The sequence below is a fragment of the Coptis chinensis genome, chromosome 2, assembly GCF_015680905.1.
Source record: "Coptis chinensis isolate HL-2020 chromosome 2, ASM1568090v1, whole genome shotgun sequence".
Lineage (NCBI taxonomy): Eukaryota > Viridiplantae > Streptophyta > Magnoliopsida > Ranunculales > Ranunculaceae > Coptis > Coptis chinensis.
The window spans coordinates 113,134,714-113,159,892 of NC_141457.1; the positions used below are offsets into that span (position 1 = coordinate 113,134,714).

Sequence of the window (25,179 nt, forward strand, 5' to 3'; positions counted from 1 at the left end):
ATTTCTTTTCGCACGACACTTCGTTATACATTCCGCTCATTTTTCTTTCTTCTTTGCCATATGAACTTTGTTCGCATGCCAAAGAGGGGGCGGTGTTTCGACCCCCACCTACGTGGCAAACGTCCATTAGTAGGGGTCTCCACTTTATTCGTTTAATCGACAGGGCTAAAGCCCAATTCGCAATATCATGGATCAATGTACAGGCCCATTAACTTATGTGTCTAAGGCTGAACCTTAGCCACATGGCTTGCCACTTATGTACATTAATTTATGTCTAGATTCGTTTTCTTATCAATGAGATAATTATCAATTAAGAGTTATATTCAATTACAATTACTTGAGCTACAAGAAATCTCTACTCTACACATATAAATACAAAACTATTTTTCATAAAGAACTACGTTCTTGAGACTTGATCCCACTGATAATTTGGGTACGTAGGCAACCACAAGGTACAGTCTCATCATTCCCCCGATCACCATCATTTTTCTAATTACTTTTCTACGTTCTTCATCTTTTTCATCAACACTTGGTGTTTTGATCATATTTGGTCGAAACAGTTAAGTAATCTTGTTTGCTGTTAATAAGTGTAATTCACCTTGATTATCTTACATTGACTAACCATTTAACGTTGCGTGTTAGAAAGTGTTAAATGACAGGGAAAACCGGCTCCCAGAAGACGGGAAAAGGCGTATGTGCTCACGAAGAAAATTTAACGTGAAGCATACTCTGATTGGCTAAGGCGGTTGTTTTAACTCTTTCTTGTTCTAAATTTATTCCCTTTAAGTGATTTTGTAATAATTTAGTATAATGTTAATTGTCTTTAGTTATAAATTAATTAATTAGGAGTTATGAAGATAATTAAGTAAAAGATCGGTTTCGGGGCGCTACAACTACTTGATTTAACTGGCAATTGTCGAGATGGTTAAATAGCCGGTGCCACAAATCAGTATATCTTTTAGTAGTCGGGTTTACAACTGAGGTTGTAATATATTAAATGAAAGTATATTATCTGATTTTCAGGTTATAACAGGTTGTAGATTTATGAAATGTTGGAAATACAGAAGAAATTCTGTCGAAATTTCTTTGAACGTGATGTTCAAAGGGGTGTTTTATATTTTAGTTCTAATTGGACTTATGTGAGTCAAAACCGCTCACGTCTTGGTTTATTAGATGGTTTAATATTTGGAACGAGCTCTATTATTTGAATATTCAATCGTCTAGAAAATTGGGGCGCTACAGACAGCCTACTTGTATGGGGACATAGACAAAGATATTTACCTGAAAATCCCTGAAGGATTTGGTTTGCCTGAAGCAAAATCAAGGAGTATGTATTCAATCAAACTAAGGCATTCATTGTATGGTTTCAAATAATCCAAAAGATTGTGGTACAATCGTCTTAGTGAATTTGTCTAAGGAAGGGTATGTAAACAATGAAATTTGCCCATGTGTATTTATAAAGAAATCCTTAAATGGATTTGCAATACTAGCCGTTTATGTGGATGACATAAATTTGATTGGAACTCCGGAAGAGCTCGAGATAACTGCTCAATACCTAAAGAAGGCATTTTAGATGAAAGACCTTGGGGAAATAAGACTTTGTCTCGGTTTGTAGATCGAGAGAAGTTATAGTGGTATTAGTCCACCAAACTAATTACACCGAGAATGTTTTGAAACATTTCCATATGGACAAGGCACATCCATTAAGTACCCCAATGGTCGTCCGGTCACTGAACACAGAAAAAGACCCATATCGCCCCAAAGAATAAAATGAAGAAGTATTGGGTCCTAAAGTACCATACTTGAGTGCAATTGGTGCATTAATGTATCTAGCACATTGCACTAGACCGGACATTTCTTTTTCTGTAAATTTGTTAGCTAGGTACAGCTCAGCGCTTACTAAAAGACATTGGAGCGTAAAACATGTCTTAAGATATCTACGTAGAACCACGGGTTTAGGTTTGTTTTACTCAAAGGATTCTAAAGGTTCCAAGTTTGTGGGATATGCAGATTCAGGATTTATGTCAAATCCTCACAAGTGTGGCTCCCAAATAGGTTATGTATTTCTTAGTGGTAATGCTGTCATTTGTTAGCATTCCACTAAACAAATTTTAGTATCAACTTTCTCTAACCACTCTGAAATTTTAGCTCTTCATGAAACTAATTGTGAATGTGTATGACTAAGGTTATTAATTGGGCATATTCATAATTCTTGCTAATTACCTTCTATAACAGGTGTTCCCAACATTATTTATGAGGGTAATGCAGCTTGTATAGCCCAGATTCAAGAAAGATTTATAAAATGAGACATGACAAAACACATTACGCCAAAATTCTTTTACACTCACCAGCATCAGAAGAATAAACAGATGAAATCAAAAGAAGAGTGTTATGAAATCAAAAGAAGAGTGTTATGAAATCTATGAGCCTATATGGATGTCTACCATTGAGCCCATATGGGACACCTCCTGATATGTATTTATCTTGGTAATCCTTGTATCTAGGAAATAAACATACCTAGTTATATATAAAGGTAGCCTCCTCCCATTCATGGAGACTTCATTAATAAGATTTCTCTCTCATTCTCTCCATTATTCAATCTACTTAAATTAGTATGGTGTTCTCTCTAAAGCTATTTAATTCTAACATTTTTCTAAATGTAAAAATATTTTCGCTCAAATGTGAAGTCGAATATTTATGCTGAAGTGTGAAGTCAAAGCTTGTTCCCTCAAGTTGAGGGCTAACATGCGCCAATAACTTGTTATGTAAATGTTGGCTCTCAAATCATTCACAAAGTGTGGAAATTAAAATTAACAAAATAGACCTTTTAATAACAATTAAGCTTTGTGGGAGAGAGATTGAACCTACGTTTCTTCCGAAAATGGTAAACCCACTAACCACTAGAGAATGAAAAATATTAATATTCATAAACCAATCTATTATTGTATACCTATTAATTTGTATGGTTCAAACCCAGTAACCCTATTTCTTTGCCGTGAGCTTATATTTGAACTTGTATTAGGAACTCAAAACATGATTTCATGAGGTATATATAACAATCTTAAATATGTGCACATAAATTAGTTAGCATTTTTTATCACTAGAGTTTTTCATATTAAAACTATCATCACATTTAATGAAAATATTTATAACATTTGTGGATATATCCATAAATCAGAGATCGATATATCACTCAATAAATCACAACACAAACACAATAAATAATTAAATTAATAATAAACTCATGCTACAATTCCCTTAACACCAATACTAAGAAAGAAATGGGGGTAAGACAAATTCAGCACTGCAGCAAAGTTGGCTCAACCCAAATGGGCGGTGGAAATATCATGTCACCATCCATTTGGTAATGAGGTTCAAGAGTCCCATCTTCCAAACTGAAAACTCCCATGTCGTGAGGTCCAACTACATGGGGCAGACTATTATTCATGTACACCTCTATGTAATCGTCTGTAAAGTATATGCAATCTGGTTTGCATCCAGGAAACTCTGAAGCTGGAAGAGACAGGGGAGAATTTCCACCTAGAAACACAGAGTGACCACCTAAACTTTTCACCTCAATCCATTTAACCTCAAGTTGATCGAGCTTGAAAACGAGGAATCGATGAGTGAGGTAATCATAATCCGATTCAACTACACTTACGAAATCCCTCACTCTTTTTATTAGTAGCAAGTCGCCAGATAATTCTACAAGATACCTCTCTTGAGTCCCGTCAACTCGACCATAAGAATCTGGGGCAGCAGCCACCACTGATATAGGATGGGGATGATTGAGATCACAATTAAAAACAGTTCCGTGGAGATTCAAAGCGAATAACTGATTTTGAAAATAAATAACGCTGGACATCAGTGTCTGCGTCTTATCTAATCCGGTCCATTCCTTGTCTCCAGGCTTGCAGAATGCTAACCTACCAAATTGACCATATACTGCCATAGCAACAAAATCGCGATTTGCTGATGGGTTTGCTGACAAAGCAACCCTTTGCAGGTAATGGACACCGAAAATCTCATCTTCCTCATTAAGAGCTTCAAGTGTTTTTAAAGAAGGAAGATGGATCTCATTATCCACAGACAAGAATGGGTTAAAAAGACAAACATCATAATTCTCAGAAACTGTTACCAACCATCCATATATAGAACCAGCGCAATACCTGTCGTGAGGCAGTTGTACTTGGAAATTGCAAACTCTTTTCTCACTGAGGCTGTGAAAACTGCGAGTCTTGCCATCACTGTTGAGTTCAGTAGTAAGCATCAGCATGGGAACTTGGCGGTTGACTACGTAGCTTCTATTTTCTTCGATATAAACAGATCGACATAACTTAGAAACAGCACCGAAACGTATGAAATCGTTGATGTGGATCAGTTTACATGCTATTAAAGCAAGAACGTCTTTTGGAAGTTCTGACCACTCAACCAATCTACCATGATCGAAACCTGAACAAACTTCTGGAGTGTCTGTATACCCTAATAACTTATTATTCTTATAATGTATTAAGATATAGAGAGAATTACGGAAAACCCATACCAATTTGATTGGGTCAAATACTAATTTGATCTTGTAGACAAAATACTCCAAAAAAAACAGCAAATTGATGGCCATAAAGCAACAATAACTTAAACACTTTTTGATTGCCATGAAACAAAAATAGTTTAAACAAAAAGTAAAATGGCTAGGATGATCATAGAAAAGTAGACAGAAAAGACGCTGGAAAAGAAAAGAAAAACATTCAACATATAAAAGGAAATCACAGCTCAATTCAATCTCTAAAAAGGGAATCAGAGCTCAATTCAATCTCTGATTTCCTTATTCCTTAGAAAATAATAAAGAAACAAATTAAAAATATAAAACTTAGAACTTTGATTTCCAATCAAATACCAATAACGAATAGGCTAAGGTATTGTAAACAGAATGAAGGAAAAATAGAGATATATAAAACTACCACATAGAACTATATAAAACCGGAATACGAGTATGCGAACCGTATGTAAAATAGGGCAACGTTTTGATTTTATACGAGTATGCGAACCGTGCTACCCATTGGTGTTTTTTCAAATCTTTAAACCTGTCGCTCTAACATCTCTATGATAGTATGATTTTTTGAATTCTAGTTATAATCTAAAAAATAATATAAAAACATTAGGAGGGGTTGAATATAATTTGAGTGACTTGAATGAGGTTTTTTAAATTATTTTAAATAATATGAAGCTAATTCTAATTTCAATAAAGTGAGAGAGTTTTTGATAAATTGTTTAAAAAAGAGGGAGCTGATTAGAATAATTAAAGGAGGTGGTTCTAAAATCATAAAATAGAGAGATTACAAATACACAGTTCGGTTGATAAATTTTCCTCCTAAAGATCGGCTATCATATAGTGTAGAGATAGATTTTATTTTAAACATTTTGCAATATAGCCCCTGTGAAACTGAATAATTATATACAAGCCCGTGCCACAATTTTTCGTTTTGTAATACCACCTTTCAAAATTGACAGGTCCGGAAGTTATCCAAATAGTAGGTCTGCATAGTTAAAACATAAAATTAGTCTAGAGGAGTTAGTTATAAATATTTAGTAGTCCTAAGACTCCTCTTAAATTTGTTTAGAATTTAATACCCCAATTTGACCAGAATATGGAACTAACCACCTGTTATCCAACTTTACCAGGAATAGACGAAAATATCCTCACTTGGAAACAAACATAACCGACTATCTACCGAGTAACATATATAGTGGGATACAAAACAAAAAATTAAATTTCACACAAAAAATTCACTTATAACTACACCTTTCACATTTAAAAATGCATATAATGAAAAGAGGGCATCTAGGGTGCATCGAGTGTATGAGTCTTGTGGGAATGAGAGCCCTTGGACAATACTTCTTTGCTGCAATACACCAAGATTTTGTGCCTATATATGAGTGGCCCAGATGCTATCTGGCTGAAAGTACATCCTCACAAGACACTAGCTTTTCGGTAATGAAAAAAACTAAAAATATTATGCCTCCAATATTTTGTGGAGGCATTTGACACTAGTCGTTAAGTCTAAACTCCAAACCACTAGACACCTAACCCAAAATCTTTATAAACTAGACCCTAAAGCATAAACCCTAAACCTTAAGACACTAAACCCTAACCCCTATAAACTAGGCCCTAAGCCTAAAGCCTAAACCTTAAGACACTAAACCCTAATCCCTATATTCTAAATTTATAAACAATAAACTCTAAACCAACCCGTTTCATTTAATAGTAGTTAATCAAACCCACAAAATAAATAATCAAATGCATTTTGTATCTGTATTTTAAAATGCGTGGTGTGTATGCATTTTAAAATGTATAAGTTTATAACGTGGTGCATCTGCATTTTAAAATATATAAGTTTATAACGTGGTGCATCTGCATTTTAAAATATATAAGTTTATAACATGGTGCATCTGCATTTTAAAATGTATAAGTTTATAACGTCCACATTCGGATGAAAACAGGTAGTGTCAAATTTAACTTTTGGAGCAATACACGGTACTTTTTGCTAAATTCTATTCAAACCCAAAATCTACTCTTTTTGTTCTAGTAGTTATCTTATCTAAAAGTAGTTATCTTATTCAATCTTTATTCTGGTAGTTATCTTATCTACAAGTAGTTATCTTGGAAGGGTGAAAAAGAGAATAATTTATATTAAAAAATAACAGGTGGCACCTGGTCTCGAATCAAAAGCTTAGATTCTAAAGATTTTCTATAAAAAAACACTTATGGCGAATAAAAACAATGTAGGGGTATTAAAACCCAAAAAAATTATGGATAGGGCTTTAGAGTTGTTTTTTTTTTTAAATGAGACTCTCTAGCCCAATTTCTTGATAGTTAAAAGTGGAATTCGAGCTAATCAAGCCGAGCTTCACTATTCTCAAGCTTGGCTCGCTTATTAAGCGAGCTTTGAAAAAAGGCTCACGCTTCGCTCATATAATATATGAGCGAGCCCGAGTAGTCTGTTTATCGAGCCGAGCTTCATAAGCTCGTTTGTTACACGAGTTATAATATAGGCTCAAACTTGGCTCATTTATTAAATGAACGAGTTTGAGCCGAGCTAAACGAGCCGATCCCGAGCCGCAATTCCACCCTTAAACGACATAGTTTTAGTTACTCTTGTTCTTCACGTTGGGCTTCATAACAGATTCAAAGAAGAAGAAAGAAGAAAGAAGAAAGAAAGAGATAGCTAGGGAAGTCATCATGGTGGAAACCGAGGGGGAAAGAGTAGTTTGTGTGACAGGAGCTGGAGGATATCAGGCATCTTGGCTCATCCACTTGCTCCTATCTCGAGGTTACTCCGTTCGTGGCACCTTGAGAGACCCAGGTACCTTGCTTTCGTACATTACATGCCTGTTACAATTCTACAAATGATGTGCCCAAAATCTACATGCTCTCCCTCAGCTCAACCCCTCAAATGGGTAAACACCTTAGTATTACTTCTATTTTGACCAACAATATTTTCCTTAAGTTTTCTTGTACGCCAAGCAATACCTTTGGTTACAACAACGAGATGGCAAAAAAAGAACGTAAAACTGTAAAGGAACTCTAAAATTTTAGCTCTTCATGAAACTAATTGTGAATGTGTATGGCTAAGGTTATTAATTGGGCATATTCATAATTCTTGCTAATTACCTTCTATAACAGGTGTTCCCAACTAGGGGTGGGAATTTGGCCCTAACGACCCTAACCCGGCCCTGACCGACCCGACCCTAAGCCCTATAAAGCCCTCACAGAGTTTAAGGTCGGGCGGGCGTACTAATGCCTTCTAGAGGCGGGGCTAGGGCTAAGATTCTAAAACATAGGCCCGACCCTAACCAAGCCCTAACCGGCCCTGTTTCACACTTTCACTATAAATACACATACCATAATTGTCCAACTCTTTGTTAAATATTTTCAATTAAAATAACATTGTCCTTTGTAATTTATCACTTACACCCAAGGGTACTTCCAATAACCTGCCTTATATAACAAAAACTTGTCAACTTAACAGCCCATGAAGAACAATGAGCACTAGCCTAATAAAAATAAAACTTTATTCCTTTGATCATCAAGTCAAAGTCCATAACTTATTATTCTCAATTTATTTTTTCACTTATTTCTTATAAATTATATTTTTATTCACATCCAAGCCAAGTCTAAAACTAAAGATTTCCTTCCACACCATTAAAGCAAAATACAGAGCAGACATTTGTAACATAGAAACCAAAAAACAACCTTTGTCAGAAAAATGACATTTGTAATCTCAAACCTTTCTCCATCACTTGTTCAAAAGCCAATATTTTCATTTCCATATACAAAGCTTGAATCACTTTTAAATTAGAAAAAAAGGTAATATTATATTTGTTTGAATCTATTATAGAAATAATTTATGATATTACAAATATTTTAACAACTTCCATGACCCTTAACCAAAACTATTATGTTTCTTCTTTATATCTATTACTTCTTCCTTTAAAATGATATTATAATTATTTGTCTATGTATTTCAATTTAAAATGTAATTTTAGTGAGGTTTGAGTACAAAGGAAAAACAAATTCGAACTCTCGATGTACTTGGTTCATTAGATTGTGGATGTGCATTTTAAATTTTTGGACTTATACGGGATTATTACTAGATTGGTTGGACTTTGAGTTTGTAGATTATTGTACATTTTGTAATATAAATGAGTTTTAAAACCCATGTAGTAAAAAAAAAAGAAAATATATAGGCCGGCCCTAAACCCCTAATCTAAAAGCCTTTAAATAGGGCTTAGGGTAGGAGTAAGCTTGAGGTTTTAGACTTGTGACCCCGCCCGACCCGACCCTATATCTTGACTTTAGGGCGGGCCGACCCCCCCCTAATATTTGAAGGGTTTTAAATGTTTAGGGCTGGGCTAGCCCGACTCGGCCCATTGCCCACCCCTATTCCCAACATTATTTATGAGGGTAATGCAACTTGTATAGCCCAGATTCAAAAAAGATTTATAAAATGAGACAGGACAAAACACATTATGCCAAAATTCTTTTACACTCACCAGCATCAGAAAAATAAACAGATGAAGGTCGAGCAAGTTCGTTCCAGTGACAATCTTGCTGATCTCTTCACTAAATCACTACCAAAACATACATTTCAAAAGCTTGTATATGGGATCGGCATACACAGAGTTCACCACCAAGCCATATAAAGACTTGTCTTTATCAAAAGGGGGGGGGGGGGGGGGGTAATAGAACAGGGGGAGCATCCTGAAGAATGTGTCCTAGGACATATGCACTGTACTTTTTTTCCTTATGTAGGTTTTATCCCATTAGGTTTTCCTAGTAAAAGTTTTAATGAGACAGTATTAAGCAAGTCACAATGATTCTGAATAATGTTAAGTTGTACTTTTTTTCATTCACTTTGGTTTTTCCTATTGGATTTTCCTTAGAAATATTTTAATGAGACAACTGTCATTGGATAGTTATAGAGCATCCAGAAGAATGCTACAAAAGATGTATCCACCGGAATTTCCACAAGAATAGTGGAAATCAAAAGAAGAGTGTTATGAAATCTATGAGCCTATATGGATGTCTACCATTGAGCCCATATGGGACACCTCCTGATATGTATTTATCTTGGTAATCCTTGTATCTAGGAAATAAACATACCTAGTTATATATAAAGGTAACCTCCTCCCATTCATGGAGACTTCATTAATAAGATTTCTCTCTCATTCTCTCCATTATTCAATCTACTTAAATTAGTATGGTGTTCTCTCTAAAGCTATTTAATTCTAACATTTTTCTAAATGTAAAAATATTTTCGCTCAAATGTGAAGTCGAATATTTATGCTAAAGTGTGAAGTCAAAGCTTGTTCCCTCAAGTTGAGGGCTAACATGCGCCAATAACTTGTTATGTAAATGTTAGCTCTCAAATCATTCACAAAGTGTGGAAATTAAAATTAACAAAATAGACTTTTTAATAACAATTAAGCTTTGTGGGAGAGAGATTGAACCTACGTTTCTTCCAAAAATGGTAAACCCACTAACCACTAGAGAATGAAAAATATTAATATTCATAAACCAATCTATTATTGTATACCTATTAATTTGTATGGTTCAAACCCAGTAACCCTATTTCTTTGCCGTGAGCTTATATTTGAACTTGTATTAGGAACTCAAAACATGATTTCATGAGGTATATATAACAATCTTAAATATGTGCACATAAATTAGTTAGCATTTTTTATCACTAGAGTTTTTCATATTAAAACTATCATCACATTTAATGAAAATATTTATAACATTTGTGGATATATCCATAAATCAGAGATCGATATATCACTCAATAAATCACAACACAAACACAATAAATAATTAAATTAATAATAAACTCATGCTACAATTCCCTTAACACCAATACTAAGAAAGAAATGGGGGGTAAAATTCAGCACTGCAGCAAAGTTGGCTCAACCCAAATGGGCGGTGGAAATATCATGTCACCATCCATTTGGTAATGAGGTTCAAGAGTCCCATCTTCCAAACTGAAAACTCCCAAGTCGTGAGGTCCAATTCCATGGGGCAGATCATTCATGTACACCTCTGTATAATCGTCCGTAAAGTATATGCAATCTGGTTTGCATCCAGGAAACTCTAAAGCTGGAAGAGACAGGGGAGAATTTACACCTAGAAACACAGAGCGACCACCTAAACTTTTCACCTCAATCCATTTAACCTCAAGTTGATCGAGCTTGAAAACGAGGAATCGATGAGTGAGGTAATAATCCGATTCATCTACACCTACGAAATCCCTCACTCTTTTTATTAGTATCAAGTCACCAGATAATTCTACAAGATACCTCTCTTCAATCGTGTGACCTACACCATAAGAATCTGGGGCAGCAGCCACCACTGATAACTTAGGATGGGGATGATTGAGATCACAATTAAAAACAGTTCCGTAGATATTCAAAACGAAAAGCTGCTTTTGAAAATAAATAACGCTGGACATCAGTGTGTGCGTCTGATCTAATCCGGTCCATTCCTTGTCTCCAGGCTTGCAGAATGCTAACCTACCATATTGACCGTATACTGCCATAGCAACAAAATCGCGATCTGATGATGGGTTTGCTGACAAAGCAACCCTTTGCAGGTAATGGACACCGAAAATCTCATCTTCCTCATTAAGAGCTTCAAGTGTTTTCAAAGAAGGAAGATGGATCTCATTATCCACAGACAAGAATGGGTTAAAAAGACAAACATCATAATTCTCATAATTCTCAGAAACTGTTACCAACCATCCATATATAGAACCAGCGCAATACCTGTCGTGAGGCAGTTGTACTTGGAAATTGCAAACTCTTTTCTCACTGAGGCTGTGAAAACTGCGAGTCTTGCCATTGAGTTCAGTAGTAAGCATCAGCATGGGAACTTGGCGGTTGACTACGTAGCTTCTATTTTCTTCGGTATAAACAGATCGCCATAACTTAGAAACAGCACCGAAACGTATGAAATCGTTGATGTGGATCAATTTACATGCTATTAAAGCAAGAACGTCTTTTGGAAGTTCTGACCAATCTACCATGATCGAAACCTGAACAAACTTCTGGAGTGTCTGTATACCCTACTAACTTATTATTCTTATGATGTACTAAGATATAGAGAGGGGGGGTTTTATATCCAAAAATAAAACCGGAATACGAAAGGGGGTTTTATATAGATTTTATTTTAAACATTTTGCAATATAGCCCCTGTGAAACTGAATAATTATATACAAGCCCGTGCCACAATTTTTCGTTTTGTAATACCACCCTTCAAAGTTGACCAATCCGGAAGTTATCCATATAGTAGGTCTGCATAGTTAAAAGTGGAATTCGAGCTAATCAAGCCGAGCTTCACTATTCTCAAGCTTGGCTCGCTTATTAAGCGAAGCTTTTGAAAAGCTCACGCTTCTTCATATAATATATGAGCGAGCCCGAGTAGTCTGTTTATCGAGCCGAGCTTCATAAGCTCGTTTGTTACATGAGTTATAATATAGGCTCAAACTTGGCTCATTTATTAAATGAACGAGTTTGAGCCGAGCTAAACGAGCCGATCCCGAGCCGCAATTCCACCCTTACCGGTAATACCAGTCCGAGGCTCCCCCCTTAAGGCTGGCCGGGAACATCATGCAGCGCAGTCCATCATACTTACTTTCCTGCCACAACGACATATGTTGCCTAAAGTGATGCAGATGATCTGTTGGGTCGCCCTTCCATCATACCTTTCAAACCTTGGTTGACTGAATCTCTTAGGCACTTCCGAATTCCATATCGCATCTGCCAATGGATTCTTATTGAGGTTAGCCACTTCCTTTTGAGCGGCACTTTGGTTCATTTTTTCCTCTGATCCGCACGGTTCACTTCTCTATCTTTCTCAATCATTGCCTGGACTACCTCCAGCGTGATACCCTCTACTGGATCCTCGCCCCTGGGTTGGTACTCTACATTTTCCCCTTCCATCTCACTGCCTTGATGATCCCCATGCTCCATTCTTTCCTGTGTGGTCTCCCTTTCCTTCCTCAACTCCTCATTCTCATTTCTCAACCTAACTATCTCCTCTTGAAGAAGTCTGGTGGCGTCTGCCGCCACATCAAATATCTCTTCCTCTCCGACCCCTGCCCTTTCTTCACTCACAACCTCTTCTATTGCTTCTCGAACCACTTCCTTCCTAGGTCTTCCTCCGCGTTTCTTTGTTACAGTGACCATTTTATTTCGCTATCCCCACAGACGGCGCCAAATGTATATATTACTATTACAACCAATAAGATTCCTAGTACCAAGTCCTTACTCTTCTCTCTTTTTTCTCTCTCCTTTCTTCTTCCCTTTCCTTCTCCTCCTTTATTCTTTATAACTTCCCTCCTTTTTCTAACTTCTCATTCCATTAGGTTCGTTCATCTCTCTCTCATCTCGCGGTCCTCTTCTCGCCACCTGTCCCTCTCTCTATATGGCAGTTCTCGGCAGTTAGATTGCCGCGGCCATGATCCGCTGCATCAGGTCTTCTCTTCGCTACTTTGCATACGACCCCTTACCACCTATAACTCCACATGACATGTATCCGTCCTATATAGCTATTGTGCACATCTTTATGATACTTAGATTATGTTATATGTGGAAATGCTTGAGTATACGCCTGTTAGTCCATGGCTTAATTCAATGTGGTATTCCATGACTTGATCACATACAAGATGGTACTAGTAAAGTTGTGATATGGTACTAGTAAAGTTGTGATAACGTGTAATTGGAACACACTGCCCTCGTAAACTTTTTTTTTTTATGTGTCATTATCTGGTGTCACACACACTTTTAGAACTCTCCACACCTCATGGTTAAAATAAAAAAGAGTTTATGACTATTTAGTACCACGAACTTTCGTTTTTTTTCCTAAATGGTATCCGAACTTTGTTTCGCGCCTATTCGTACTACGAAGTTTCAGTTTGTTTCAATTTAGTACATCAGTTAATTTTCCATCTAATTCCGTCCAATTTCACTAACGATGTTAGCACTATTCACACAGTACTATTCACGGGAACAGTGTTTTCCACTATTCACATGAACAGTGTTTTTCCCAAAAAAAACAAATTTTGGAAAAAAACAAAAAACACTATTCACGTGAGCAGTGTTTTGTAAGAATCTTAAAAATAAATTCTTTAATGAAAAATAAAAAACACTATTCACATGAACATTGGTTTTACTATTCATGTGAGCAGTGTTTTTAAAAGCTTGATTAAAGATTATTTAAAAAAAAAAGGTGTTCACGTGAATAGTAAAATCACTGTTCATGTGAACAATTTTTTTTTTTTGTAATAATCTTTAGAGGGCATCCAGGGCGCATCATGATGTATGTGTGCGCAGGACATCTAGCCGTTGATAGTACTTTTCTGTTGCAATACACACGAATCCCCTACCTATATGAGTGGCCTAGAGGCCTGCGCACACTAGATTTTTAGTAATCTTTAATCAATCTAAAAAAAATCGTTCACGTGAATAGTAAAAACATTGTTCACGTGAATAGTTTTTTTGTTTTCAAACTTTGATTTTTTGAAAAAAACTACTGTTCACGTGAATAGTGCTACCGCTGTTAGTGAAATTGGATGGAAAATTAACTGAAATTGAAACTTCATGGTACGAATAGGCGCGAGAAACAAAGTTTGGGTACCATTTAGGAAAAAAAGTGAAAGTTCGTGGTACTAAATAGTCTTTAACTCAAATAAAAAACTATAAATGTTTATGACTACTGAGGTCATGTAGGAAACCGGCCTAGAGAGAAACTAAGATATTCGTCTTGCGTGTATTTTTTGAGTATACGGGAATGTAGGTCTAGATTCCTTGAATGTACATGAAATAACCTGCTATTTTTATACCCAAAAAAAGCTTTGTTTTATGCGCATTTAAAAGCCCAGAGATGGCTGTGACTCACAAGTACGAGTTTACAAGATGGAAATGTGTTTCCTGGAAGAGATATCCCCACTTGGGACATATGTCTTGTAGTGGTACCCAGTATAAGTGAGGCACACGGGTATGTGATTTGGCAAATCTATGAAGTACAAATCGTGGAGTAGGTACTAGGTTGGGTTTATAAAATTAATCAATTTAGTTAATATAAGAAATTGTATTAGTTGTGCATGTGCGTGCTTGGCCTTGTGTTTAAATGTATATATTATTTGAATATTTATATTGGTAATTGCTAACGTACTCTCGACCTCTTTTGCGGGAAGGTAGGACTTAACTAATAATGTTTCATACAAGGATGACGTCCTATCTTTTTACACGTAAACTGTTATCGGTAAGATGTAATTAAAGTTATTTACTAGTTATTGAGATTGAAACTTTAATTGGGAAGAAACTATATGCCGCTTTGTGAAGACGAGACTACTTGTCTTCAAAGTTAAAATTTGTTAAGTTGGATTATATTTAAAATTATTTATTTTAGGATTATCTTATTTTATTAGTCTACTTATACCAGCAAATTCCAGTTTTGCTGACCGCGCGCATGTTTGTTTTGTTTTGGCAACGTAAGTGTGTTCTTAGGAACATAGGGGGAGAGCAATGGAACTACGACGCTTGATTAGGATTCATTTTTTGGAGCAGTTCTTTAGTTTATTTATTCTTAGGTCCGATCCTGTTTTTGGACAAATGTAATAAACGTAGTTTCATATTTTTTTTTACTTGAGGATTTGATGTTGAGGACTTGGTTATTTTGTTAGTTTTGTTTGATGATTCTTTGGACTTGGTCCGATCCTTTTTATTAAAGTGATGGTGAATATTTTTGGATTATTTCTTAAGTTGATTCCATGTTGTTTAGATGTTAGGTGTTTTCTATATTTTGTATCCACCCTATTATAGCCTGAATTTTTAGATGATTGAACAAGGTCATAGTTTGAATTTTTAGATGATTGAACAAGGTGTTTAAGATATGTATATTTCAATGTTTCATTCTGTAATTGTTTAGAAATTCGGGTTGTGACAGAAACCACCGTACAATAATCTTTGTTTCTCGATCCAATAATCAAGTTAAGAATAATAGTGATGGCAAGAGCCCAAGGCTTGGGTCAGGTAAGAAACAATGAAGACGTGATGAAGCTCAACGTCTTGCTAGTTGTTATACTCATTAGAGTGAATATGACTCCGTTTAGAAGCTGGTGTGAAATTTGGATGTTATTGAATATTGAGCTTTGGGCAGCTGCACATGTTTGCAGTTAGTCTCCTCTTCACAAGGTAAAAGAGGGGGTGCTTCACATATGGAAGAAGGCAAATTTTGTATAGTAAACGCTGAGGTGGTGCCACAAAACAGTGAAACACTCGTTGCACCAGACGCTGAACAGCAGGCTGATATTGAAGCTGATTTTGTACCTTCACTTTAAACGCCAAAATATGGTATATTGCACGTCTCTTCTTTGTTTGAAATCTTTCCTTTCCCTCCCTTTGTTTTTCCTATTGATGTGCAGTCTTGCACAGATGAAAAACCTTGTAAAAATTAAAAAGGGGTTCTCTGTACTTTACTTCATTCGACAAGATATTAGCATTTCGAACTAAAGAGATTGGTTTGGTTTTTGTTTAATTTGATCAGATACGTCAAGTACCGAATTTAATCAGATGGGAGTGGATAAAATTAATGTACTACTAAATTTCACTAGTAGATTAGCAGTTTAGTAATTGCAAAAACCATTGTTGTTCAGACTTCAGACGGCAGAATCCGAAAACTAAAGCTTCAAAAGTGGCAACGGAGTTAATAAACATGAAAGTTGCAGAAATATCAGTGCTACAAAAGCATAAACACGCAGACCACATCAACACAAACTAGAATGTGAATAGCCATCAATCAAACTACACTCAAAAACCACCACGAAGATGCAGGACAAAATTATCATTTATTATTTATTTTGAGTTCAAAATTATTAAACAGGGACAAATGTGTCTTTGAATTTTTGATGGGTTATTGAGACTAAAATAAATAGCCAAAGGCCCAAAGCCCTACCGGTCCGTTTGTATAATTCTAATCACCCATAACAAACCCGTAATCTCTCCTTCCTTTCTTTCACTCTCAATTCTTAAACAAGCGTTAGACCCCCAACCAAAAACAAATAACAAATTCATAAAGAACTTGCAACACAACTTGTTGCATGTTTGTCCTAATTATTTGTAAATTTTGTTATCATTATCAATAAAATTTTCAAAAAAAAACAAAAACAAAAAATAAAAAAACAAAAAAAACAAATTTTTTGTTTACTTTCAATATTAATCTTTTATTGTTTTCTCCACATGATAGTAGAGTTATATATACTTATATATAACATTATAGGAAGTTAACAATTTATTAAATTGTTGTAGATTTGTGAACTAGATTATGTAGATATATATAGACATAGTAGTATCAATTAATGGCTTAAGTCTTAAGTAGTTAACTTCGTTAGTCCATATTAAATTCTTAGTAGTCAACACACTCTAGTTTTGTGAATTGAAATAAATGCATAATTTTGTTAATTTTTATTGTTTAGACCTTCTAACAAAAATAAAATAAAAATTGCACTCTATCAACATTTTTTTTTTAATGGGGTAGGGCGTGCACATAATCTCGCACCCTCTGGCTTAGAATCTTGGCTTTGTCCCTGAGAGTGATCAAATCTAACTTAACAAACATATATTAAACGAAACCCTAGATCTAGATTGTATTGTACGTTAATAAGATCTATTGGATTAACATCAGATCAAACCTTACAAAACCCTAGATCTAACCATACAAACGAATCTTGAAAGAAAATTATATTTGTTATTTAAAAAGAGAGATAACGACGGAGAGAGTACCATTTAAGTCATCTTTGCTTCCAATATTATCTTACTGGGAATTTGATTCTTGAATCCGTTTATCTCCGGGTAATTTGTAGATGAAATAACAGCGGGGTGTTTGACGATAAACTATCCGCTGTTATTTCATCGATCTACAAACTACCCGGAAAGATATATCTGCAACAGATATTGAGGTCTAACAAAAAAAAAAAAAAAAAAAAAAACAAATTCAGAAAGAACTTACGGCGTAACTTGTTGCACGTTTGTCATAATTATTTGTAAATTTCGTTATCGTTATCAATAAAATTTCCACTTATAAAAAAAACAAAAAAAAAAACAAAAAAACAAAGTAATTTTTTACTTTCAATATTAATCTTTTATAGTTTTTTCCACATGATAGTAGGGTTATATAGACTTATATATAACATTACATGAAGTTAACAATTTATTAAATTGTTGTAGATTTGTGGACTAGATTATGTAGATATATATAGACATAGTAATATCAATTAATGGCTTAAATCTTTAGTAGTTAACTTCGTCAGTCCATATTCAATTCTTAGTAGTCAACATACTCTAGTTTTGTGAATTGAAATAAATGAATAATTTTATTAATCTTTATTGTTTAGACCTTCTAACAAAAAAAAAAAAAAAAATTGCACTCTATCTACTTTTTTTTTTAATGGGGTGGGGCGTGCACATAATCTCGCACCCCCTGGCTTAGAATCTTGGCTCTGTCCCTGAGAGTGATCAGATCTAACTTAACAAACATATATTAAACGAAACCCTAGATCTAGATTGTATTATACATTAATAAGATCTAGTGGATTAACATCAAATCAAACCTTACAAAATCCTAGATCTAACCATACAAACAAATCTTGAACGAAAATTAGATTTATTACCTAGAAAGAGAGATAACGACGGAGAGAGGATACCATTTGAGCCATTTTTGCTTCCAATATTATCTTAGTGGAAATTTGATTCGTGAATCCTTTTATCTCCGGGTAGTTTGTAGATGAAATAACAGCGGGTTGTTTGACGATAAACTACCACTGTTTATCGATCTACAAACTACCCAGAAAGATATATCTCAAACACATATATTGAGGTCTTGGCGTGGCGGGGGTTGGGGTGTTAGGGTTTGGATCATTGTTGTTGTTGTTGTTGTTAATATTCATATGAAAACCCTAGAAAAAATTTCTCTAGAAATGTGGCAACCTAATTTAGAAACCATGAAGATATATATAATCTAGACAACCAGTCCATGGGCACGTGTTACCATAGGATAAATTGCTGTGCCAGGCCAAAATTCCAGTCTATCCTAATTACCGATATTTATGGTACTTCCCAACTAGGGTTGATCATAAAGCCAAATAGCTCACGAGCAATTCGTACTCGGCTCATTCTGGGCTTGACTTAAACTCACTCGTTTAATAATATGAGTCAAGTTGCCAACCAAAAAAAAATATGAGTCAAGTTTGAGCACATTTTAGAACACGAGACGCGCACAAGCTACTCGTAGCTAGCTCGTATTTTATATAGTTATTTTAACACTTAATTAGGATAATTGTTTATGTTAGTGTGTTGGATTATAGGAACTCAACACATATTGTTGTAATCATATTGTTTACACCTTGCAATAATTATTAGATAGTGGTTTATTGTGGTATTAGTAGATTATCGTTGCATTTTTGCATTTCGTTGAATGGGTTTAGCAAGTTATTTTGGTCTTGAGGTATAATTATGTGTCTATATGTGCTCACTTATTTCTAGTGTGTGCTTGAAATTGAGCATATGCACAAAACAAATTGAATCAAACAATGGAATATATTATTGAATTCGAATTTGTAGTCTAGAAAAATAGAAATCTAGATTCTAGACTCATTGAGCTACCCGAATACTCTACAAGTCGAGCTTGAGCACAAAATAAATTTCGAACAAAATTTGTGCTCAACTCGAGAGAAACATGAGCCGAGCTTGAGCACCCTAAAACTCAACTTGAGTAGCTCGCTAACCAGCCCCTATTTTCAACCATCATAGTTTGTAAGGTAATAAAGTGAAGATTTGGAATTTTGGCAAAATGACCGTAACTATCGATATTTCTCAACAAATACCAGTTAAAAATGTAAATTTTGAATTTTTTTTATATATTAATTGATTTTATAAAAGACAAAATAGTAATATGTCAATTGGTGGGTAATTACTTATTTGTCCTCGTCTTAATTGAGTCGAACAGACACGAAGCTACATATCCGAATATGAATCCTATCATGTTAGTAAAATCAAACCAAACCCACAATCCCAATTCGAAATTTAAATACGCAACCCGATTCACTACCCTCCACTGGAAATTTATTTATATTGGATATAAAAGTAAAAAATATAAATTTTGATTTTTTTTATATATTAATTGATCTACAAATGACAAAAATAGTAAATATATCAATTGGCAGGTAATTACTTATTTGTCCTTGTATTAATTTCAATTTCATTCCAAATTTTAGAATGTATCGAAATTTCAATTTAAAAGTATCGAAATTTCATCTTAGAGAGAGAAATGAGATTTTGATTAGAATTTATAAATAGTGAAGAGATGAGATGAAATATTAAAGAGAGAGATATGAGATATTTAAAATATAAAAAGTGAACAGAAGGGATGAGATATTAAGGGGATGCGATATTGAGAATAAAGACAGAGTGATGAGAGATATTGAGGATAAATAATAGAAGATGTGAGGTGAGATGAGATATAGTAAATAAATCTAAATTACATATGCACCCTTATCTTTAGCTTAAATTACAAAGTCTAATGTGTAGCATATATTGCAATATATTGAATGAAGCGAAGGTAATAATGGAAAGTATAAAATCCAGTTGATAGAAAATACAGGTAAAAAATATAAATAGTCAACTCAATGTTAACGCAGTCAACTCTCAATTTTGACCCAAATACAAATAAACGATTAATTGGTGACCAACTGCAAATTATCCAATTAAAAAGTAGTCTAAACGCTAAATAGCTCTGTTTGTTTGTTTTTTTCCAATAAAGTAAAAAATTTATTGTTAACAAATTATTACGCCCAACTTAAACATGCGTAGAATGGAAACCCAAAAGCGCAAAAAGACAGTGCCCCGCGTCCTCTAAGACTAAGTCCAATGGTGCGGCAAAGCACCAAATATCACGGACATTTTGATCCAATGGTGCGTCAAAACGCTAACCCGCCAACACTATCGGTATAAGTTTACTTATATATAGCGCCACTTTTAACGAGATAGCGTCAAGTCTACACGCCACTCAAAGTGGCGGGTAAAAGAAATCTAAACCACACGCCTTTGAGAATGGCGGCTGGAGAGTCCAAAAAAAAAAAAAAAAAATCCTACCCGCCATAGGCACTGGCGGTTAAGAGTCCTAAAAAAAAAAAACTTTTTTTTTATTTTTTTTTTCCCACACGCGTGTGGGAATGGCAGTTGGAGAGTCCTAAAAAAAAAAAATCCTACCCGCCATAGACACTGGCGGTTGAGAGTCCTAAAAAAAAAAACTTTTTTTTATTTTTTTTTTTTTTTCTCACACGCATGTGGGAATGGCGATTGGAGAGTCCCAAAAAAAAAAAAAAAAAAATTCTATCTGCCATAGGCATTGGCAGTTGTGAAAATAACCATTGGGTTGGGAAACGCTAAACCGCTAACTGTATACACTATGCTATTGTGGTTTGGCGGGATGGCGCACCAAACTATTGGACTTATCCTAAGGACATTAGGTGCTGCAGGCTGATATTTACGAAGACACTTTTGGTGAACAAACGGGCCCATAAATAAACGGAATGAGCCGAAGTGCAAAGTGCAAATAGTCGAGACCTATTGGGCTGCAAATAGTCTAGTAAATTAGAATTGGGTTAGCAAAATTCTTGATGGAGCCCAAGTTTTATTCGGAAGTTTTTCCATTACCAGTTCATCACAGCGTCCACAAGCACAGGCTGATAAGTTTCCTTATACTCCAAAGCCTGGAAGGGCGTTCGAGTCGTCAGTTGTTATTCGTCAGTTGTCACATTCATGTACACTGTTTTTTGGATTATTCGTGACTTTTTGAAGTCAAAAACATATAATGGAAGTGTGGAACAGTTACAAAGAAAACCGCAAAATTGGTGTTGCCGATCTTAAAAGTGAAATTGTTTCTGGTCTAAAGTCTAAACATTACTTTTTTCTTTGGTCACAGGCTCACAGTACAGAATCAGAATCTTAGGACTTAGAGATATCACATACTTTGATACTTACACCATTAACCAACACTGACTTGATACCATGCATGCACCTATAAGCAGGGGCGGATCCAGTATTGCCACTCAAGGGGGCTGCTACAACTAATATACACTACAAATTTTGTTTTTGGGATGAATTATACACTATTATAACTAGTTTTTTTTTTTTACGGAAAAGTTGGGTGTGTTCCCCCATCCACCCCTGCCTATGCTCCACCTGCCAGATACAATTATTAAGAAATGTGCGGTTTAATATATTGCATACCCTGCCAAAACCAACAGTTTCACCTCCAGCATATCCAAGTCCTAAAGCAGCAACTCTAGCTTTTTGTGAAATACTACTAGCACCTAAAGTAGCTTGACTTTGAATCTTCCTACAAGCTTGAACAAAATGTGTTGGACCAGCAAAGTACCCAAGTATGCCCTTCACGTATCGCATTAATCCCCGCTTCAGCAATCACTGATGGGGTATCGAAATCGGGTTCTCCAGCTGCTATACAAATAACAAGTACACCAGCTTGAACTAGTGCAATAGCTTGATCAGTTATCGCTACGGTTCTCGACGGTTTCACAGAATTCACTCTAGGACTCAATGTAGTATCGACCGTAAATATAGTGTTCATACTAATTTTTATTTTTTGGGAAGTTTGGGGGCCAGAGTAAACTCAGATCCGCCGCTATAAGCTGTTCTAAAAAAAACGCCAGGCAAGAAGCGTATGGGGGGAGAGCCTAGTGCCTAGGTTTTCTAAGCGATTGCTTTAACGAAGCTTTAAAGCGCCAGTTTTTTTTTCCTAATATATATAGTAATATACACATATACTACAAGAAATAAAGAAAATCATTTACCATAATTCAAAAAATAAACACAAACAAAAATATTTATTACAAAAATGTATAATAGTTGAAGAATATTGACTTCATATAAAAACATACTCTTTGTTACAGTGACATAATTTACATTAGACTTAAGTATTTTAAACTCATTTAAATCTTAAGCCTATACAGGCCTTTAATTTTTGACATTTAATCATTTAAAAAAAAAAAAAAAAAAAAAAAAAAAAACCTTGACTGGACCGCCTAGAGGCGGCCTAGTCGGTTTACCGATTTTTTAAACGACTAGGGCCTAGGCGAGTCGGTTGGACACCGCCTAGCGCCTAGAGACCGCCTAGACCGATTTTTAGAACAGTGCCTATAAGTTAAGTATCTAGGCAACCATAAATGTGCCGAAAGCCCACACCATTCATGGGCTCGATCAGACGTGGAATGAGAAGAAAAACAAAATAGAAAACCTAGCATCACCACAAAAACCAAAATACAATAAAATTTTTGTACATGAACTGATGAACTACAGTGCTTTTGTTCCCAGAGTAATACATTTGTGAGTAGTGACACTTCTCCTTTTTTCTGTGTCCAACATCAGACAAAAAGACAGATACATTGGTCCAAAAGAGAAAGCAAACTTCAAGGATGTTGCGCCCACAAGTATCCAATGTTCAGCTGAGAATGAACCTACACTGCTGAAAACCTGCAAAGGAAACACACTTCTGTCATTTAAATGACAAAAAAAACTAATTATTTTACCAGGAACTGATTAACCTTAAGAAACATTTTTAATGGAACATTAACAGCAATTCATTAATATAAGACCATAATCTCGACCAAATAGTAAATCTTACTCAAGAAGAGATATCAACATACTTGGATTAGCATTGATGACCATGGCAGTTCCACCAAAGCTGCAAGTACCTCCATTTTTCTTGTTCTTCTGCCAGTAACTGTTGAATGCATAGGAAGCGTGAGCCACCATTGTATCAGGATAATAACAGCTCCCATGAGGTCTAATCTCTTCACAATCAGCACCACCTAATCCACAAGCATAATCCATGGCTACTTTCAGCTTTTCTTCAGGAACACTAGGCTTAGCAACACACCACAACCTCTGTTCCTCCCCTGTTCTTGGTGTTGGTGCTGCTGCTGGTGATGCAGAACAAGGTGGATAATAAAAACCATCAGGTGGGTTTGAAGGAATGACCAATGGAGGACTTTGGGGAGCAAAAGAGAAGGACATTGATGGTGATGGGGTTGTTTTAGTTGTTGGGGGAAGTGGAGTTCCCTGAGGGGTAAAAGGGAAAGTCATCGGTGGAGATGGAGGAAGTGGAGAAATTTGAGGAGAATAGGGGGTAGAAATAAATGGAGTTGGAGGTGTTTGGGCTAATGGGGAAAGAAGGGTTCTAGCAATATTTGCAGGAACAGAGAAACCAATGGAAGAGTGGATAGGTAATGGGGTTGGTCTTGCTGGAAATGGTTCTACAACATTGGAAGAACTCAAGAATGAGAGTTTTCTGCTCTTGGGTTTTCTTTCACTAGAACTTGATGAGATCACCACATTAATCTCACTCAATTGAAAAAAACCAAGTCTTTTAGTGGATTCTGTGAAAGCATTAACCAAAGGTGAGAAATCTGAAGGTGCATTGACAGAGAAAGATAAGTTTGTGTTTTGGAGGAAGCTTAAAAGAGGTTTAATTACTCTATCAACTAAATCCTCTCTATAACTATAAGAAAATGGATGCAAGCATTCTGTAGATAAAGCAGCTGAAGCTTTGATATCTTTCTCTAAACCCCATCTCACAAGTGAGTGATAAATGTTCTTCACAGCTGGTAAAACAAAATCCCACTTGTCTTCATGACTATTGTTGCAAAGAACATCGTTACCTACAACAATAGTAGTTATTTGAACACCCGGGTAGTGAGTTAGAACCTGGTTTCTAAGCCAACTTTCTGCTGCTAAAACACTTGAAGAAATCTTATCAAGTTGCTCATTTTCCACAGATATTCCTATAAAAGAACCACTTTTGGACAATGGTTGAAGAACTACTGGATTTGTATCACTAATGAGTCTCAACAGTTTCACTCTTTCTAGACCAGCATTACCTGCAAAAAAAAAAACATACAATGAAATAAGTAGGGGAGTGTGGTACAATTAAGAACATGTGTCATTTTTGGTTCACTTGGCTTACCAGTAAGTGCTAATGAGCAAATAAGTGCAAGAAAACAGTAACACTCCATCTTCAACATCTTTGCTGAAGAGATGAGTATTTTCAGTGCAAAGAGAAGTACTTGTATGGTGGTTAAAGAGATGCTTTGCTGTGAAAGAGAGTTTCTAGTGGGTAGTGTCTTGCCCAAGAATGACCAAAGAATAGACCAAGAGAGAGAAACAAGAGTTTTGACTCTTGAGTTGGGGTGGAACTCGGGCGGGTTGGGTCGGGTTGAGGCATAACCCAAGCTCTAGTCCAATTAATTTGGGTTAGGTCGGGTTATGTTGGGTTGGTCAAATTTCTTGGGTTTTTTTTTTTTTAAATTATGAGATAAAAAACACTAAAATTGAAATATTATAATAAAATCAAAGAGATTTTATTGTTTAAAAGGAAAACTAATCTTGTTGATTACATTATTCACTCTAAAATAAAAATTCTCAACCTTAATTTTTATAAAAATAGAATGATTAAAAGATATCATGCATATACACACACGGGCTCGGGTTTTCAATCTTTTTAATATTCTATCTCGAGCCCAACCCAAAACCAAGCTCAAGATATGACATGTT

The 25,179-nt window shown here is 35.4% G+C and overlaps 3 protein-coding genes across 3 annotated transcripts; all 3 read right to left on the minus strand.

Moving 5' to 3' along the window:
- Window positions 1-3,298: 3,298 nt before the first annotated feature.
- On the minus strand, window positions 3,299-4,618 carry LOC147520860 (F-box protein At2g26160-like). Its single transcript, XM_086594342.1, has one exon. The coding sequence runs from the start codon at window positions 4,616-4,618 to the stop codon at window positions 3,299-3,301; it is 1,320 nt and encodes a 439-aa protein (XP_086450468.1).
- A 5,746-nt stretch (window positions 4,619-10,364) lies between these two features.
- On the minus strand, window positions 10,365-11,655 carry LOC147520861 (F-box protein At2g26160-like). Its single transcript, XM_086594987.1, has one exon. The coding sequence runs from the start codon at window positions 11,574-11,576 to the stop codon at window positions 10,440-10,442; it is 1,137 nt and encodes a 378-aa protein (XP_086451113.1). The 5' UTR covers window positions 11,577-11,655; the 3' UTR covers window positions 10,365-10,439.
- An 11,215-nt stretch (window positions 11,656-22,870) lies between these two features.
- Window positions 22,871-24,763, minus strand: LOC147520862 (glucan endo-1,3-beta-glucosidase 13-like). Its single transcript, XM_086594988.1, has 3 exons — window positions 24,593-24,763; window positions 23,274-24,506; window positions 22,871-23,100 (listed from the first exon to the last, which is right to left on the minus strand). Exons 1-3 carry the CDS (start codon window positions 24,648-24,650, stop codon window positions 23,069-23,071), a joined length of 1,323 nt encoding a protein of 440 aa, XP_086451114.1. The 5' UTR covers window positions 24,651-24,763; the 3' UTR covers window positions 22,871-23,068.
- Between the last annotated feature and the right edge of the window lie 416 nt (window positions 24,764-25,179).